The following is a 20,898-nucleotide window of genomic DNA, read 5'->3' as shown; positions in this document are numbered from 1 at the left end:
CAATCATTTAATTGTTTCTTCTCTTCTCCCCAGCCTCCCCCAAATCAACCTGTTTTAGAGAGTGGGAGAATGTGTAGGCAATGTGGTCATTGACATCCATGTAATTGTTTCTTCTTTTCTCCCTAGCCTCCCCCAAACCAACCGGTTTTGGAGAGTGGGAGAATGTGTAGGTATAGGATTACACAAGCAATGGGAGATGCTGTTTTCCATTATTTAACCAGGCAACCCTTTGAAGAAATAAAAGTTTTCAAAAATCCCAGAGTCAGAGCTCCCCAAAAAGCAAGTAAAATGGTACCCTCTACCAGTGATGCAGTACCTGGATGAAAACACATTTATACTACTATTCAGTGGAATGAGGGGCAGTACAAAGGGCAACTCAGGATTTATCCCCAAAGGTAGAATAGAACAATCACTGGAAAGAGTAGCCAGAGTTAGGCCCTAAGCAGAAGAGACAAATGGTTATAGGCTATGCTATAACCTATATGCTAGTGTTAGTAGTGAGTAAGGGAAGAGACACTGTGCTTGGATGTGGGTGTATGATGGGGAGGAAAACAACTTGGCGCTCCCCCTCAGGAGGCTTACTGTCAGAGGGGGAAATAGTCATGCAAAACCAAATGGCACCTGGGACAAGTGCTACGAGACTTCTTTAATAAGGGGGTCTGGTCACTTTAAGTCCACCACTCAAAAACTACCATTACTTTTGGTATATGGCCTTCATTAATTTTCCTAACTATACATATACACGAAAATAGATCCCTTTGCCAAAACTGGTATCATTCTGTTCAAAGGTATCTACTACGACTCCCATCTGCTGCAATCTTGAGTTGTTTTATTTTCTAAGCTACTAGCACTAGATACAAGAATTTTGTGGCCAGGTGTGGTGGTCACACCTGTAATCCCAACACTTTGGGAGGCTGAGGCAGGCAGATCGCTTGAACCCAGGAGTTTGAGACTAGCCCGGGCAACACAGCAAGTCCCTGTCTCTACAAAAATAAAAATAAAAAAAATTAGGGCGTGGTGGCCCACACCTGTGGTCCCAGCCACTTGGGAGGCTGAGGTGGGAGGATCCCTTGAGTCAGGAAGGTTGAGGCTGCAGTGAGCAGCAGTGATCATACCACTGCACTCCAGCTTGGGCAACAGAGCAAGATGCTGTCTCCGAAAAACAAAAAAAATTGCAGATGTAGTCCACATACGGTCATAGTGTGTTTTTTAAATGCAAACACTTGTCTACTAACACTAGAGGCAAATGCACAAGACAACAGAAGAGGCCACACAGCAAAGCAGTTCACAAAGCTTATAAATCAGGCCGTTCGAAAGCTCAAAACCACCAGCCACCCAAGTAAATTTCTGTCATGTACAAATAGATGCTTAGAGGGGATTGAGTACCTTTCAAAAATAAAAAAGGATATACTTAGAATGACTGGCACCACTATTATCTCCTAAGCAGAACTAGTTTCTCATGTTCACTAAGCTACAGCACAGCTGATGACAAGAGTAGACTAAGGGACTTGAAAAGTCCCTCTTGGGAACAAGTTCTTAACCCGAATCTAGATTTTCTGGTCAAGAATTTAAAGTGGCTCAGATCAATCTGTGCTGATGCAGTTCTCTACCTGATCTTATTTCTGGAAGAAACTACCCCCAATGCAAGGCCCATATGTTTCCTTTTTTAAAGAGTTTAAGCTCAGACATGGTGGCTCACGCCTGTAATCTCAACATTTGGGGAGGCTGAGGCAGGAGGATCACTTGAGCCCAGGATTTCCTGACTGGCCTGGGCAACATAGTGAGACCTCGCCTCTACAAATAATAACATAAATTAGCTGAGCATGGTGGTGCACACCTGTAAACCCAGCCACTCAGGAGGCTGAGGTGGGAGGATTACCTGTGCCCAAGGAAGTCAAGGCTGCAGTGAGCCATGATCTTGCCACTGCACTCCAGCCTAGGCAGCAGAGACCCTGTCTCAAATAATTTTTTAGAAGTTTATATATTCATCATATTAATACAAAGTCCATTTAATTTCAGGGACCATCTAATTTTGCTAATGAGTGAAACCATTTATTTTAGAACTACCTGAACTCTACAAATATAAACTCCAGTGTGCAGAAAAACATATTTAGCCAACTCTACATTCAATCATTCCTGTTAACAACGATGAGAATACCAAAAAGTGAAATGTTCTATAACCAGGCCAAATTTGCAATAGGCCTCCTCTCTTCCAAACTTCAGAAAATCAGGAGATTCTCCACCTAATAGTAGTGCTCATGGGACAGTAAATGACAAGAAAAAGGGGATGAGTCCTAAATAATCCACAGCTGTTATGGTAGAACCAGCTCTGCAGGAAATATTTTTTTAAAAGAATTTCTTAGGGAAAGTCATGCATTTCATGTTGGTTAATTCCAGCAAAGTTTGACAAAAGAAAAATCTTTAGCTAGACCTATATGGCAAAGAGGAAGGTAAATTCATTCTCTTGAGATCATGCCTATTCCTTTTTGCTGTCTCTATACTCAGCATATACTTCTACCATTAACACTTACCTGCTGCCTTCTTGAAGAATAGGGCATGCCACATCTCTGAAGCCACAAGCCAAGCATAGTACCCGGTACAAGTATAGGCCCAAATGTTTGCTGGATATTAAGAGTATATGGAAACATAATGAAAGCTTGTCATCACTGCCATTTAATTGTGAAACCATCACCATCAATTTGGACAATTAGAATCCATCTCCAGTTTACATGGCAATTCTTCGATACTCTTCACAGAATAGCCTTTAAGTGTGTTCAAATTACTTACTACTCAAGAGCAAGCAAAATGACATTTTAAGTACATTATACATTCTATAATTCTTTATACAAACTAGTATAAAGACAAACTGAAATTAAAAATAATCATATTCAGAAAAGGAAAAACACGTCCGTATAGTTGTCAAAAGATCAGCACAATACTAAGGGTACATAACGAGTTTATGGAAAACTGCTATTAGAAAAGAAAGAGGTTAATCAGATATGCAGATACATGAAAACAGTCTATAAGTGGATGGATGGATGGGTGGAAAACCCTTTAAGATTTTGCAAAGGATGAACTTGATATTAAAGGGAGTTAATTTTTATGGTAAAAAGTTTTATCAGTAGAATTATGTGATACAGAAAAAGTCATTTTGAGAGAAAGTCATTTTTAGAATAAAAGGTTAAAATTTGGAAATTCGTCCTCTTCTCTGTTACATGGTTTTCCACACTGGCATTTTTCATGAAGAATATGGATTATAGTTGGGAAAACCTTGTATCTCTGATTTGGTATTTAGTTACACACCCCTAGGGTCATCATCACACGTGTAAATATTGCCTATGGAAATTCCCCAGCCCTCCGTTATTCCAAGTGCCCACTCCTAATTGTCCATTGATAGCAAAGCAAATATTGTGACAAAACAAGTTTTATTTTGCAAAACATAATGTGATACGAACTCCACTACAAAATAAGGGAACAAATTATTTTTAAATTATATAATCCAGCAGAAGAGAAACAGTGAATGGAGGTCTAGGGACTGAAAGGATCTCTTGTGGCAAAGGGAAAGAAGACAAAAATACATCACCCAAGATGAGGTAAAGGGGACCAAGAACCACTGAAAAAGTAGTGCAATATGTCCAGGAATAAAAGAAACAGACTATATATATATATTTGCATTGTCAATAACATGCATCATTCAAACAATCTCTTAATAAAAACTTAGTGAATTAATCTAATGAAAATATTCACACAATATTATGTAGGCAAGTATGTTTAAAAAAATATTTTAATAAGCATATTCAGAATGGCAGACGGGATGGGAGAAGGGAATTATTTTACAGTGCAAAATTACTATGCATAAATTTAACATCTAATTTGAAATTTTAAATGCCTATTTAAATATTCAAATACATTTTAAAGCTCAACAAACTTGTGTTGAACTGAATTGCCGATCCTGAACTCTATTTAAAAATACATCATGAAACAGAAAATACCCATTCCAAATGAAAATGATAGTGCTTTGTTGGGGGTGGGAATGAGGCGGGGAGACTAAATCACTATTAACAGACTTCTTTTCCCAATGCAGTTTGTCAAAAGTTCAAGTTCTGAAATGTACTAAATCTTAAGCAAATTAAATTCATGATATTACTAAAAATTTTTAAATAGTGCAATGACTTATCAAGTTATAGTGGCTGCATTAAGAACAAATTATTGTGTGAAATGCCTGTATTAACACAAAATACAATTAAATATTTCCTTACAAAAAGCTGAGCATTACGCATTATAATAGTGGAATGTCTCATTAGGTATATTTTTAAAAGATTAAGAAAAGCAACATTTCCTAAAATGTATACATGTGCCATATTTGCCAACATGCCTGAGAATTTACTTAAAACGTTTCTGTAGTAAGAGTTTGCAAGAACTTCACAAATCTGCAAATAAAATGCATCTTTTTAAAAAGGTGAAAATGGCATCTCCAACACTGCAACAATTCAAAAAGCACAGCATCACTAATCTTTAAAAACATTTCTATATACCATCTTTGACAAAGAGCTAGGATACTTTGGATTCATTTAATAAAAAATGATTTAGAAAACAGATTGTGACCATCTGCTTGCTAAAGCTACTGCCATTCTGGATAAATTAAAGTTTTAAGTAAAACAAAACAAAAACAACAAAAAACTCACACTTCTCAACACTTCCACCCAAAATTCTGATTTACTTAGATATGTATGTAACAACAGTGAATGTACATTAATATGAAGTCAAGTGTTGCAAAGTGGCTTTTAACACTGTTTGGGGGAAAAAAAGTTGTTCACATTGGTGAAGGGAAGCGGTCTCAACATATGTTAACAGTAATACTTCATGGGGGTAAGGCCTAAACGATAATTTCTCAGTGCAAACCTTCACTCAATTGCATCAGACAGTTGAGCCATTAAAAACAAGACCACAAAAGCTTTATTTTAAAAAGGCATTGGCTCTTGAACTGATGGCTGAAAAGTGAACTGGAAGAAGCATTTGGAGTATGCCTGTGTGAGAAAAACAAGAATTAATAATATTTTATAAAAGTTTGGATATAGGTTGGTCTATCAGCTATATAAAACTACATTTTTTAACAAGAATTTAGCACTAAAAATAAAATGGCACTCTTACAAGGCTATGCAGACGGATAATCCTATTTGTATTCACACAGAGCAATGATTATTGTGTATCTTATTTTCACTTTGGAAAAGCACTGTCAAATCTGAAAAACTGGATTGTAACTAGAAAGTCTGAGTAGTTTTCAAACTTCACTTTCTCTTCATAAAATCAATACTGCCTGCCCACAGTTGTTCCTTGTGTGCCAATATCTAAGTATCACTTGACCCCTCCTCTGTTTATTTAATGCAGAAATGGGAAATTTTATGATGCATATAAAAATAACAGGATTCTGGTCAGCATGATATATTTAAGCACTTAAGCTGACATTAAACTTTTGTCTTGCTTCAAAAATAATTTTGAAAATTATAGCAAATGCAAAACAAACTGCAATCTAAGCATCATGCTTAATTTCAGAATTCTCAAATTACTTGCCCTTAAGTAGAAATCTGAAAAAAAAACAACAAATTTTTATAATCCTTTATGAATGCTTTTACCACCTGGATAAGAAATATGACTTAATTACTACACAAACACTTAAAAATTCATTAGAAAAACCTTAGCAAAATAAAATGAAAGCTGACAGACTCAGAATAACAATTCCTCTCATAAAAGTTTACCAACTGTACAAGTTAAGAAAATTATACAAGCTTTTGTATTAAGAAAGGACAGCTCAGTCAAGACATATGTACTGTAAAAATCTTTCAAAGGCTACAAAGAATCTGGAAAAATACAGAATGTATTTCTTCAGCCCAGATAAGAATATGGAAAGACATCATTGATGTCAACAATTTTACATATACAAACCTGACCTGGTTTATTTTTAAACTTCTATATATAAAAAAATCATGCTAGCATAATTTTCAGGATTCATAAGGGTTTCCTTACTAAAGATATTCAAATTGTTTGGTGAGAAAAAATGTCTGTTTTAAAGACATTTCAAGAAACTCAAGAGAAACTGGTATTAATTGGACTTGAGTTTTTTCCCATTCCTCCATCAAACTAAGCAAAAATTACCTTGTAGTGAAATTTTATGATTAGCATCAAATGAGAAAGTAGGTATCTTTAGTTCATTCAAATTTACCAAAATTAGTAAATTTGAATGAACTAAAGATATTCAAATGAGAAGGTAGAGATATATCTTTAGTTCATTCAAATTTACTAATTTTTAAAATACCCTTAAAAGAGTCTGACAGCTTTAAAGTAAAAAAATCTGCAAAAGGCAGAATTATGAAACTTCATTTCCTAAAGTTAAGACTCAATTCAAATTTTCAAATTGCTTCAAGGAAATCAACTTTTTAAGGTAACCCATCAACCCTGAAAATTTTAGTCACACCAGAATTTACTCCAAAGAAAGTAAAATAGGTCTAAAATTTAGTCATCTGTGTTTTCAAGTTCTTCAAATTTCCCATGTGAGATTGCTTCTTGGAAAAATTCAGAAGAACCTGGACTTTCTTTTCCATTGCTGTTTACCCTTCGCCTTTTGGCAGGTCTCTCACTTTTTTCATCAAAATCATTTTCATTTCTTGCAGTCATATGGGCAAGTTTTGGGTCAGTGGTAAGGTTATCTGTTTCATAACCATTAGTATCCATATCTGCATGAAGTGGTTTCTTATTTCCACCTGTTGGTCCATTAATGTGTAACCCTTCAACTTTTACTTCCTCTTTGTTTAATATTTCACCTGGTCCATTAGATGACACTCCTAAATTGAAAGAAATATAAATGAAACCACAATTAGAAAAAAGTTAAATTTGCAAACTATTATAAAACAGCTTATCGTAAAGTTGTTACTGTTACCAAGGAAGCAAGGTATCAAATCTATACATAGTCTAAATTCTTGCTCTATTATTTATTAGCTATGTGGCCTTAGGCAAATTATTCACTCTTTCTGTACCTCCATTTCATTACATATATACAATAAAGATCAAAACAGAAATTCCTCACAGGGTTGTTGTGAAAATTAAATAAGTTAATAAATGTAAAGAACTAAGAACAGAATTTGGCATATGTTAAAAGCATATTAGGTATATTTGACAGCAAATAAGCACTGGATCCAGCAGTCTAAATAAGCTGAATTAATGCAAAATGCAATAAATTACTCAGATTTAACAAAAGGTTTTCAACATTCTAAACCCACGTAAAAGCAAAATGAATGCTCTTTCTTATAAAAGCTTGAGAAACTGCCATATAAAGGCAAGATGTCATGGCTTTTTTATTCTTAATGTAAATCTATAGGAACTGTTTTAATCACACATGGCTGGGTCAAGTGGCTCACGCCTGTATTCCCACCACTTTGGGAGGCCAAGGCGGGTGGATCACAAGGTCAGGAGTTCGAGACCAGCCTGGCCAACAGGGTGAAAACTTGTCTCTATTAAAAGTACAAAAATTAGCCGGGTGTGGTGGCGTGCACCTGTAGGCCCAGCTACTTGGGAGGCTGAGGCAGAAGAATGGCTTGAACCCGGGAGGCAGAGGTTGCACTGAGCCGAGACTATGTCACTGCACTCCAGCCTGAGCGACAAAACGAGACTGTTTCGAAAAGAAAAAAAAGATCACCCACTATTTACCTTAAGTAGACCCTAAATAATCTGTCATAATGTTAAAAAACTAATGCTGCACTATCCAAGCATATACTTGAAAGTGCTGAATTATTTACTTAAGTAAAATACAAATTACTTAAAAATACAAAGTCTTCTATAATAGGTGAGAAAAGTAAAAGCAAAATTATTCTAATAAAAGAAAACAAATTTATTTTAGAGTTGACTGTAAAATGGAATGCAAATGTTGGTGATACGTAAAATACAGGATGCATCACTGAATTACAATTTAATTGCCTGAAAAATATTCGGCATAAAGGATGCGCCTCAAATACTGTATTTTGATTAAAGAAAATATTCTATTTTGAACAACTCAAAAATGCACTCAAATCATGAATGCACATGGGGATTATGCATCATAATATACTGAGGAGAACAATTCTGTAGGAACAAGTCCAAAAAGCCAGCTGAGATGTGATTAGGTCAAAAATAACTATAAGATTTCAAAGTACTAATTAAAGCCCCATATAAAAAAGTAATACAATATTGGGATGAAAAGTTCCTTCCTTTCTTTGAAAAAGCTGGCGGTCTTGACTGTACATAATGTGAGTGGTTTTTGAGCTACAAGTAATTTGTAAGTAACTTATGAACACTTTCCTAGCCTAACAGCATGTTCTCATCAAACAGATTTTTAAAAAGGAAAAGAAAATGATTTATTTGGTGTTAAGAACAAACAGGAAAAGCAGTAGTAGTGCCAAGTGTCTGCCTCCCTAAGCCTATACCGTCAGTCCCAAGGTCAGAGTCTCAGCATCTTACTCTGCTTCAGAATGGATGTGACAGACATTAGATATTAAGTCAATAAACCTTGGAATAGGACATAGTTACTGGGCCCTAAGTTCTGTTTGTATGGTTTATTCTTAGAAGTAGTGAGGGAACAGAGAGGGGTTATGAAATGAACTAAGCATATACACTCCAGCAGTACCAATGTGAGACCAAAGGTCAGAAGAGGATCAAGGCTTTCACAGTGTTTCTCTTCCAGTTTCAGTCAGGAAGAAGTCAGCTCTTCACTGGTACTCTCCTATCACTAGTTTCCTCAGAGGAGCTGGGGGTGCAGCTTATTACTTTCTTCTTGGAACTCTTTTATTTAACAAGACCATTTAATCAAAGAAGAAATCAAAATAATTCTCTGGCTCTTACTATTGATCAGCACAGTGATCTCTGGTCCACTGTATATTTTAAACAGAAACACTATCTGAACCTCAAACAATTGGTATGCCTTTTTCTTCTCTTTTTCTTGGAGAGAAAAACAAATATTTCTGTAGAATATTAATGTACAGGTTGATACTGACTTTATCTTTTCTCATTCTTCAAGGTTACTATGCTATCAAAGAGAACTTAAATATTCAAAACAGTGCACTTGTTACCTTACATCAAGGTATTTCATAATTATCTGCAGATCTCATGTGAAACTGCAGGGTTTTGACCTAAGAGTTAACATAAATACTTGTATCTAGCCATCAACCCAACTATATAGACAGGAAAAGAGATGCTACTGAAAAAGAACACATTTCTTAGAAGAAATAGTCACTGTTGGTAGTATGCTTTATTAAAATTACTTTTTAGTGATGTCCAATCACTTTGTATTGTTAATATATATGTATGCTGATGTTATGTACTTCCATGTGTTATCATTTTTTACTTTCTGCTCTGGAAGTTTAATAGAAACCCAAACTGAATTTCCCAAGTCACTGAAAGAAAGTGTCTCTTATTATGAAGAAAGAGAAATGTTTCTCTGGTTGCTTACCATTTTGATTAGTAGTGCTTACAGTGCCATCTTCTTTCTCAGACTGGCTGTTACTACTATTTGATGCAGTTGGGGGAGGGGATGGTGCTCGACTAGATGCAGCGCTTTCACTTTCATCTAGAAGACGATCCATGTAATCCCTTAAAAATTAATAAAACATTTTTATATTAAAAAGCTGAAAATTAAAAATTAGTTGAGGTTAAATTTAGAATGCTTTATTAACAAATATATCCTAATATTCACTTAACATTCATTCCAGTGCTTTATCTATCACATGAGGATCTGAATATTTAAATGATAAGCTCCTTTTGGTTATAGGAAAAATGCATAAAGGCTTTAAAGTAACAAATTTGAGAGACCCATAGGAAATTTTAAAGCTTGTAAAGTTGTAGGCAAGTGCTCAGAGTGGCCCAACTAGAACTAGAAGATCTCTTAACTGAAGTGATAGGGGTGATGTCTAGCAAAAGTACGAAAGAATTTCTGTACAAATACAGATTGAATTTTAAAGCTCCTAAAAGCAATACCTAAAAGACAAATTTGAGCCTTTTAAAAGCACTGATTACCTCCTAAAACCTTCCTGGATATTTTTGGTATTATATTTCTGCCAGATCTGAGCTGTAAGATGCTAACTAAATTCCTGGGATTATCTGCTGGTTTTACCCTGTCACTTTCTCATTGTATGTGAGCTCATTTCTTCTCTAAGTCATTCCTGAACTACGTAACTGTGGTTAAGTGACACAGGTGAGAAGATCTGGGATAGAGCCTTTTCTCTCTCAGGTTTAGTGTATTAGCTATAAAATGTAGATAAATCATACCTCTCCTCTCTAACACACATGGTGATGGTATTATATATGTACATAAAAATGTTTCATAATCCAAAAAGTGCTACTAAACCATTAGAATAAAAGTCAGCAAACTAGAATATTTATTCTCTACCTCTTACAGAAAAAGTTTGCTGATACTAGATACTGCACTAGAATTCCCCAAGGACAGGGATTTTTAGTCTATTTTGTTTATACCTGCACCACTGGTACCTAAGGTGTGCAAGGCACAGAACAGAAAGATCAATAAAATTTTAATTGTGTTACTTATCTTAAAATTCCTTCAGCGTAAGCATGATAGAAATATTAAGACAAATCTCTTAGAATTTTGTGAGCAGGGTAAATAAGAAGCAAACCAGTGGAAGCTCTGAGGAATTTCCTAAAAGTGTGTGTTAATAGTCTATAATATGCTATTAATTATATTTATCTCAACCTATATGGTCATCACTGTCTCCTAGGTTATAGGGATTTAACAAATATAAGGATGTGATACCTGACTTCAAGAAACTTCTAATAGTCTGAGGTATAAAACCAATACATACTTACAATTTACATTCTATGCCTTATTTTCCTCATCTATAAATGAAGGGAATTCAATTAGATGGTCTTGAAGACCTATAAATCTATATAGAATTAAATTATATGGTCTTGAAGACTTCTTGAGCTTTATGCTATTCATCATAATTATAGAAAAATTACATAAACAAATTTGAAGCACACAGACATAAGTGTGATGAGTCCCAAAAGGACTTCAGGTGCTAAGGCTAACAGAAGATGCATGATGAGGAATTGCTGGAAATAAATATGTTATGGTGGGAATGGATAAGATGAAGGAAGTTAAAAGCCAAAGCAAGGCCTGGCATGGTGGCTCACACCTGTCATCCCAGCACTTTGGGAGGCCGAGGTGGGCGGATCACCTGAGGTTGGGAGTTTGAGACCAGCCTGACCAACATGGAGAAACCCCGTCTCTACTAAAAATACAAAATTAGCCGGGTATGGTGGCACATGCCCGTAATCCCAGCTACTCGGGAGGCAGAGGCAGTAGAATCGCTTCAACCCGGGAGGTGGAGGTTGCAGTGAGCCGAGATCATGCCACTGCAGTCCAGTAGCCTGGGCAACAGGGTGAGACTCTATCTTAAAAAAAAAAAAAGCCAAAGCAAAGGAAACAAGAGTTGATATCAAAATTATTTTTAATTTCTGGATATAGTCCATAATTCTGTGGAAGGATAGTAATTATTATCAATATTTCCTAAAGATTAACAGCATCCAGAATGTTCAGGAAAGGGCAGAATCAGACAAACCATCCAGAAAGCTGGAGCAGCATTCGGGTAACCAAAGTTACGCTGAGTTAATTTTTAGTTTGTGGAAAAATTTGGAAAGCTGAATATTTTACAATGAAATCTCCAATAGGGCTCCCAATTCTTCCAGTAAATAGGGACAGTGTGTAGCAGAATCTTTCAAAGGGTGTTTGTAGGCAGAAAAGGGGAAGATGTGTTTCATTCTGGTGAACAAATGGAAGGTCAACAATTTAATGAAAAAATGAACAAATGACTTTCAGGATAATGTGCTCTGAATTACGGATTTTGACCTAAAAAGGAGGATGAGATAATTCACTCAAATTTCTCTCTGAACACATCAGCTTAATGTTTTATGAAGTCACTTAAAGTGCAGCTATTAACAGGCAGAGATGGTTCTGGAAGCAAATCAGAAAAATTTATCCCCATCTGGAAAGAAATGTACTATTTGGTCACTGCTTCTTATAGAAGACATAACACAGCTAAAAGGGAAGAGTCTCAGTACAAAAGTATGATTCTTTCAGTTAAATAAACTTTATTAAAAAAACCCAGTGGGGCTACAACTGAAGCCTACAAAACCATGGTATTCCTGCCTGAGGGAAAAAACATATTAGTTCACTTCATACCATTATACCAGGTGACCACTATTAAGATATTGTTTACTTTTAACTGTGGTCACTCTACCTACAGAATATTTAACCTTAAGAGTCATCAAAGTTACAGATAAAAGTATCTTCAAAAAGTTTTCAGAAGCTACAGGGAGATCATTAGAGAAATTAGAACATTTGGTGGCACATCCCTACCTAACCTGTTGAGCTTGACATCACAGAGGACAAACTAAGCCAGCCCACACTTTGGTGATGCTTTCTGAAAGAGAAAACTGGATGAACCATGGGTCTGACCCAGCATGGCCGTTCTTATGTGGTTACTGCTGATGATTACAGACTGACTGTAGCTCATGTGTGAACATTATTTCTGAAATGGTTGAAAAAAATAAAAGATGTTACTATTGCTTTTCCCTATATAACAGCTTGAAAACCATGACTATTTTAAGATATATCTGCAGACCAGATAGCTAGCTATATCTAATTCTACATTATTATGCTTGAATACTACTAATAAAAAAAATTAACTATAAATTTAATATTAAGCAATGAGATAAAATTTGGAATACTGCTATTTATGAAATTCCACCTTAGCAATCACCAGCTTTGAATAATGGGGGATGATGTACACAGTCCATTGTCCTGTGATTTCCAAGGGTGAATCATACCCATTTATTCCCTTTCAGATTATTTTACTGTGGGCTTTAGAGCATTTGACCTTCTAAGGAAGTGACCAGCAGAGATACCTACAAATGACCTTGACAAAGAAACAGTGCAATCTAGGACTCTGAAGAGCAAGATCAAATAAGCATACAAGCACATCTTTCTTTTCTTTTTTTTTTTTTGGAGACGGAGTTTCGCTCTGTTGCCCAGGCTGGAGTGCAGTGGTGTGATCTCGGCTCACTGCAACCTTCGTCTCCTGGGTTCAAGCAATTCTTCTGCCTCAGTCTCCCGAGTAGCTCAGACTACAGGCGTGCACCACCACATCCGGCTAATTTTTGTATTTTTAGTAGAGACGGGGTTTCACCATGTTTGTCAAGCTAGTGTCGAACTCATGACCTTGTGATCCACCCGCCTTGGCCTCCCAAAGTGCTGGGATTACCACAGTGAGCCACTGCACCCAGCCCAAGCACATCTTTTAAAGGTAATTATTTGGTCAGCTTTAAGAACATCTTTACTGGAGAACCTTGACTAAGTCACAGCTTTGCATTACTTTTTAATTCTGTAAACATTAGGGAATAATTAAGGATAGTACTGTAAAGTTAATTCCACCATAACAATCACCATTTTAAAGCAATTCATGAGAGAGAAGGGGTTCAATACTCTTTCTATTTAAGTAACAAATTGCCAGTGGTAGTGGAATGTTTCACTCCAAAGCTAGACTGAATGAGGTGGAAGACAATAAATTCTCTTAACATGGGAATAAATTAGGCATATCAGACATTTTACATAAAGAATGGATGTAACAACCCATATCTGTCACTGGGACTAAGCTAGAGTTGCATTACTAATTCTCAAATATTACTTGTTAGAGGAAAGATTCAGGAAAGCTAGGAAAAGGAAAGTCACCATATACATGTTTTTTTTCCTCTATAAAAAACTGTATGCCAGGTGCAGTGGCTCACGCCTGTAATCTCAGCACTTTAGGAGGCCGAGACAGGTGCATCATTTGAGGTCAGGACTTCAAGACAGCCTGGTCCACACAGTGAAACCCTGTCTCTAATAAAAATTCAAAAATTTGCCAGGCATCATGGCGGGCACCTGTAATCCCAGCTACTCGGGAGGCTGAGGCAGGAGAACCGCCTGAAGCCAGCAGACGGAGGCTGCAGGGAGCCGAGATTGCACCATTGCATTCCAACCTGGGCAACAGATCAAGACTACGTCTCAAAAAAAAAAAAAGATTAAATCTGTATGTGCTTATACTGAATGGAACTGAATTTAAGAAAAACATGGTTTCACAGCTGTTCTGATCCATTTCTTCTCAACGGTGTATTAAAAACATACATTCTAAACCTTGCTTTAATGATATGCTTGTCTCATAATATGAACTTAGTTTACAATATTTCATAAGACACTGAAAAGTCTAAATGCCTTATTTATGAAGATATAATAGATGGTAAAGTTTAATGTATATTATAAAAGCAAGATTGTATCGCTTCTCGGCCTTCTGGTTAAGATCAAGTATATAAAAGCAAGACTATCAAAATCATAACTCAAGAAAAATCTAGAAAAGCTTAGCAAAAATGTATACATAGCTCTTAAGGAAAAAATTAACTCACGTTACACCAGGATGAAGATTATATTTCTTTTTTCCAAATCGTGTTTGCTGAGCAAAGAAATCATAACGTTCAGATTTTTTCCACATGTAATAGAATGCTACACATTCACCAACTGACCTTGTTCGGACCTATAAGAAACAATTGCTTGTTTTTAAGAATCTCCTTTTTAACAAAGTTACCTCATGATAAACATCTGAAGTTCGAAAATAAATCTGGCTAGTCCTTAACTGATATATAATCCTATATATAAAATACAACACTGTAGCATCTATGTTGAAAGCTATTCTTTCTAAACGTCTATTAAGAGAAATAATATACTGGCAACAGGTCTTCAGATATATAGCACTGTGCTTTTTAAAAGGCTACCATCATCCTAATTTACTAGAAAAATATACTCCTGTATTAAAAATGCGTGGAAGTTGGCCAGGCGTGGTGGCTCACGCCTGTAATCCCGGCACTTTGGGAGGCTGAGGGCGGTGGATCACGAGGTCAGGAGTTTAAGACCAGCCTGGCCAAGACGGTGAAACCCTGACTCTACTAAAAATACAAAAATTAGCCCGGCGTGGTGGCAGGTGCCTGTAATCCCAGGTACTCGGGAGGCTGAGGCAGGAGAATCACTTGAACCCCGGGGGGCTGGGGGTGGGGACAGAGGTTGCATTAAGCTGAGATCATGGCACTGCACTCTCACCTGGGTGACAGAATGAGACTCCGTCTCAAAAAAAAAAATAAAAAAGCCTAGAAGTGGCATTCAGGTTAAAATAAATGTTATAAACAGTTTGCTAATACTTTTACTCACAGAGTACGAGTACCTAGAGAGTGTATCTTTAAATTCCCTTTTGATAGATTCTCTTACTAGTCCCAACAGCAATCCAGACTCAGTTAATTTACTCTCTAGAAAGTCTGGGAAGATGCCACAGTGAGTTAAAAGTATAATAACGCTAATGCTTTGCTTACTAAGTTAACTCTTGTGGCTTACTTTGCTGTACCTATTTGTGCAACTGAATGGTTCCCCTCACATAATGTTAAATGCCTGTGGAATTAAATGATGCTGACAGAATCCCTTTTTGCTACTTAGCCACCAGGAGAGCTGGTGGTAGGGGTGATGTACATACATAAAATGCTGAGAATTTAGGGCTGATGTATATACATAAAATACTGATAACTTTTTTCCTTTTTTTTCTTTTCTTTTTTTTTTTGGAGACAAGAGTCATGCTCTGTTGCCCAGGCTGGAGTGCAGTGGCGCCAAACCAGTAACTGCAGCCTTGTCCTCCCAGGCTCAAGCAAAACCTCCTGCCTCAGCCCCTCAATAACTGGGACCACAGGTGCAAGGCACCACACTCTGGTAATTTTTCTATTTTTTGTAGAGATGGGGTTTTGCCATGTTGCCTAGGCTGTTCTTGAACTCCTGGGTTCAAGCAATCTGCCTGCCTCAACCTCCCCAAGTACTGAAATAACAGGTATGAGCCACTGCACCAGCAATACTAACAATTTAAAAGGAAATCCTGTGTGTGTATGTGTTTTGGATGCAACATACTTCTTCATCCCATAAATTTCTACTCTTGAAGTAAATATTCTATAGCACAGATTGCACCTGAAGGACAAGTGTTGATGATACCCTCCATTACCCAACATATATTTTGCTTTCTTCCTGTTTGCACTTTACAGCTCTGATCCATATTGCTCTGAGATTGACAGCAATCAGGACTTTTAAAAAAACCATCCTCTCAAGCTCTTTTTTTGTCTCCTCTAGGATCTTATTTCTAGATAGATTCAAGCTAAGTCAACTCTACTTTACTGAAAGCAAAAAGATAAAGTCATTTTGGGGCATGCAAAGTTAAGATTACAAAAAATCTTCAACAAAAGCCCTCATAATAGAACTTATGATTAAGATCTGAACTTTAATTCTAGATATAAAAACAAACCTGATATTTTCACTAGAGTACTCTTCTCCCTTTTAAAGAATTACTGTCCTCTTTTTGTTCACGAATTTAGTATATTATGTAGAGGTTGGCTGACTTCTACCTTGTAACATTTAAATGCCACTGTCCCGTATATTTATAAGAAATCAAGGTTATACTTTTAATACTTATGTTATTTGGCTCTAAGTTTCAAGTCACCTAGTAATTTCTTAGCTCCTTTAAAAAAATCATATTGGTCAGGGTTGTTGCTGCTGCTTATTACATCAGCTATCATTCCAGGAGTCCCTTCCTTAGGTAATTCAGCATGGTTTGGTTTAGAATGTTTTAATTCAAGCAGAAGTGCTAAACAACAACAACAACAACAACTACAACAAACCTCATCCAAAAATGTTGTCCCTTTCAATCATGAAACAATGAACTTTTTTCTTTTTTAATCAAAACATACATGGCCAGTCACATAATGCACCTTTTCTTGAATGTTAACTATATTTGAGGTTATCAGATGATATGAACACAACATTAAGGGTATACAATTTTGAAACTACATTGTCTTCTAAGTTATCCTAAATGCTGAAACTAAAAATTTATCTATTAGTGTTATCTGCGGTAAACTGCCAACATTCAACAAAATAATTAAGAAAGAACTAGCTGGGAGTGGGGCTCTTCACTGCCCAGTTCCTGCTTTTTTTTTTAAAAAAAAAAACAGAACAACAATAAACTAGTTAATGCACGACAAAATTTAAGAAATGAACCCACAGGGTTTGTAAATAACTTTTATTAATAACAAAAAATATTAAATATGTGTCAAAAAAATCAACTGGATACAATCCAATCACACCCAGATGTATAAAAAGACAGATGTGGTAGAAGACTATTCAGAGCCTCAGATACAAGCCCAGGTACTTTCAACAAGGTCGTGGACAAGCTACAACACAAAACTTAGAAGCTATCTTTAAGGAATTACATAAACCAATACCCTTGTCATTTCTACTAACTAAAAATAATGTGATAATCATAAGCCTAGGAATTTCCTACATTTAATCCCCAAGACTTTAATTCTGCCTGTCCTAATCTGTTGTCCTAATGTGTTACTCATGGAAACAACACATTTTTCTATTCCATATAATTATATAGTTACTATTAAAAATCATACCTAATTTCAGTTATAAGAATTAAGCCCTAAAACAAATTTGTAAGTAATTATAAAGTTATTTGGAGTATAAATTACATGACTGATATTATCAACATGAAATGATAAACGATTATGTTAAATAAAATTCTCAAACTATAAGAATATAAAGCTGATTTATTGACACAGAAGCTTCTACAAAATTAAATTAAATGTTGACTAAAACTAAGTTAAATATTAAGTATTTGATTTTAGACCACTTGGGATTTAAGCAAATGTAATAAATATTTTAATTGCAAATAATGTCATGTTGAAAGTGCCTTAAAGTTTCCAAATTATTTCAAAGGCCCTCCATAAAATATTTAGTCACAGACTGTGGACAACAGCTATAAAGAATTGCATTGCACATACACACCCCAACTAGAAGATGATTAACATGCTTGTAAATGAGTGCAATTCTTAAACACCTGCAATATGATGCACTGAAAACAGTCACCAACAGGTAATTATAGGTTAGAAAGTATAGGCAGCTTTACTGTAATTACTCACTAAATACCAAAATATTGTCATATTAATGATGAAACCTTTAACACTAGACAACATAGCAAATTAAGACACATGACCATTTGAGTTGTTCAACTAAATTTCTTTTTGCAAAAAAGAGATTATCATTACTTACTTTATTAGCCTGAATCAAATGAAAATCCTTTCCATAGGCCTTCAGACCTTGTTCAAAATTTCTACACTCTTCCTCTGTCCAAACAGATAATTCCTCTGACAAGATGAGAGGAACAAACTGTTAAGCAATATTCCCCCAAATATTGCATAAAACAAAACTACAAATGAAAACTTAACTTTCTGGTAAAAATGAGGGAAACATTTTACTCCTGAGCTCTATTACTAATTGTTGCAAAAGATAAAGTGACAACAATTCCTTATTTAATAAGATTTTGAATGATTTGGTCCCTACCTCTCAAGCTTCAACTTGGGCCACTGTCTTCTTAAAGCTTCATGATCAAACTATCTTAGTCACCTTTCAATTCTTTAAAATTGCCATGTTCTCTCTTACTTCAGACTTTGTGCATGGTGTCTCTCCTTTGCCTGTAATTATTTCTTGCCTCCACCTCATCCCCTTTCACTGAGATAATTCTTTCCCATCCCAACACAAATATCACTTCATTCTGAATGCTTTCCCTAAAAGCACTACCCTCTCCCCCAACTAGGTTAAGTCCCATTACTACAGGTTTCAATAGCACCCTCTAATTTTCCTTGAAGAATTCATCAGCTGTTTTCCAGTTTCCCTACCTAAGCTCTAAGCACCACAAGGGGAAGGGACTTTGCTTATAGTTACATCCTCAAAACTCAGAAGGCACTCAAATTTTTGTTAAATAAATATCTCTCATTTGTTACTTAAATATATATAAGTAGTAATCTTAGTGAAGGGGGGTAGGAGCTAGATTTAGTATAAAAAAGAAAAATCCAAATTTTAGTCATGGCTTCATTACTGATGAATTATGTTTGCTTTAGCCAAGTTACTTCAGTTCAGAGATCTCAGGCTCATCAACTTTTACCTTTAAGTAAAGGTATTATCTGTCATACTACCTAGTTCACAGGGCAATTATCAAGATCAAATAAGGAAATATTTATAAATATGCCTTGAATGCATAAGACAGTATAAATTTTTACATTTTTACTTATGTGATCGTATTTTCCCACAAAGAAGGAAGGAACAGTCTTATACCCCCATAACGACTTGTATACTACTTGGTATTTTGTAAATATTTATCAAACTCAGAAAAATCAGTATTATTAAGTTTAGGCTATTATACCTAGGTAAACTGAAAAGCTTACTTTTAAAATTTCTGCCAAATCATGAAAATAAATAAAAATTATACTTACCTCTAGCTGCTTTTACATTAAATCTTAATCTTCTCAATGCTTCTTCTGTATCAAAATTGCATTTAACCAATTCATATAAAGCCTAGAAAAATAAAAGGCTTGAATATGTGACAAGGACTATAAACAGTTCAATACTACAAGAGTAAAGGTTTTTCAAAAATCCAGTGTTCTCATTCTTTTTGAGGGCAAATAACTTTAGTGACTAGAACTTCAAAGAAAAACAAGTATGAATTCGATCCTGATAAATTAACTACCTTTAAATATGTACAAAGTAGGATATGTAAAAACTTGGTGGCCATAGTATCCAAGGAACTAAAAGGAATTCATTTTATATCAATGAAAATCCCTTCTTTGTGGCTTCTTGAGATTCCTATAATTTTAAACAAATCAGAAAAGAAAAACAATGATTAAAAAGGTAAAAAAGATAGGTTCATGGTAGGCTCTGGTCTTACCATGTACATAACATTATCTGAGGTGAGAATTCCAACTTGATATCCACAGATTCTTAGGGATAGCCAAAGGAATTTTAAAAAGTCTAATGAAAAGTATATACAGGCAAAATAAAACATCAGGTTTTTGTTTCGGTTTTGAGCTTCACACCAATGAAGTCAGTGTGGTAACAAGGGGTATCTTACAGGGATTATAACCTCAGATTCCCTGTTGATAATGTTATAAAAAATAGGGTGGACAGAATAACAACAATGCAAGTGACAGCATTTACATGTATAAATGTGTATGGCAAAGTTCTAATAGTTGTTTCTTATTCACATACCTGTTCGTTGTCTTTTATGTGAGATCCTTCAGGAATTGCTTCTACACCCTTCTCATCACCTGTTCTTCTAGACGCATCTTTAAGAAATATAATCACTTTATCTTCTGGTAAGTACTCAGGGTCCCATAGGAGCTGATCATCATTTTCATATACTAAATTAGTAAAAGACAGTGTTAAAAAAATTTCTAAAAACTGACAGAGTCTGTGTTAAAACATATTACTAAATAAACAACTCAGAGCCAAATGTTGAGAACTGAAGTATAGTGTGGTTCTACTGCTTGCCTGACTTCTTTCTTGGGCAACAACTATAGTTTAAGTGAATTAAACAATTTAAACAAAGAGGAGGTACCACTTTATGCCCCCTGCAGATCCAGTCTGACTTTATCTTGAGTTTACCAAATTCCAAGCTCTCTTGGTTTGAATATCATCTCTACCACTTACTATGTGTATGATGACCTTGGGCAAATTACTTCCCTTCTGTCTCATCTGTGAAAGGAGGTAACAGTAACTCTACCACATAGTTTTAAGGATTTAAAGCACTTTACAATCATTCTGGCACATATTAAAATCCTATAATTGTAACTGTAACTACTGTTTTTGAAAAAATGTCTAGAAGAATGCTCACCAAATGTTAACACTGCTTAATTCCTGGTGGTGGGATTTGAGGTAAATTTTACTTTATATTTTCTATAATGCTTGAGTGT

The 20,898-nt window shown here is 35.5% G+C and overlaps 1 protein-coding gene across 10 annotated transcripts in view; it reads right to left on the bottom strand.

Moving 5' to 3' along the window:
• Positions 1-2,796: 2,796 nt before the first annotated feature.
• MIER1 (mesoderm induction early response 1, transcriptional regulator) overlaps positions 2,797-20,898 on the bottom strand; it is a 63,903-nt gene continuing 45,801 nt past the window's right edge. For 5 of the 10 annotated variants that reach the window (XM_011994969.1, XM_011994968.1, XM_011994971.1 and 2 more), the window contains 6 exons: positions 20,195-20,346; positions 19,423-19,504; positions 18,203-18,297; positions 14,476-14,603; positions 9,476-9,615; positions 2,797-6,839 (listed from right to left, as the gene is read on the bottom strand). In XM_011994969.1, the coding sequence (XP_011850359.1) occupies positions 6,511-6,839; positions 9,476-9,615; positions 14,476-14,603; positions 18,203-18,297; positions 19,423-19,504; positions 20,195-20,346 (926 nt within the window). In that variant the 3' untranslated portion in view covers positions 2,797-6,510. The remainder of the gene's footprint in view (positions 6,840-9,475; positions 9,616-14,475; positions 14,604-18,202; positions 18,298-19,422; positions 19,505-20,194; positions 20,347-20,898) is intronic. The other 5 variants (XM_011994973.1, XM_011994970.1, XM_011994974.1 and 2 more) reach the window with 3 other exon arrangements.

The sequence above is a fragment of the Mandrillus leucophaeus genome, unplaced genomic scaffold, assembly GCF_000951045.1.
Source record: "Mandrillus leucophaeus isolate KB7577 unplaced genomic scaffold, Mleu.le_1.0 Scaffold464, whole genome shotgun sequence".
Classification (NCBI taxonomy): Eukaryota; Metazoa; Chordata; class Mammalia; order Primates; family Cercopithecidae; genus Mandrillus; species Mandrillus leucophaeus.
The sequence above is the reverse complement of the archived record's forward strand: the minus strand, read 5'-3'. Positions and strand labels throughout refer to the sequence as shown.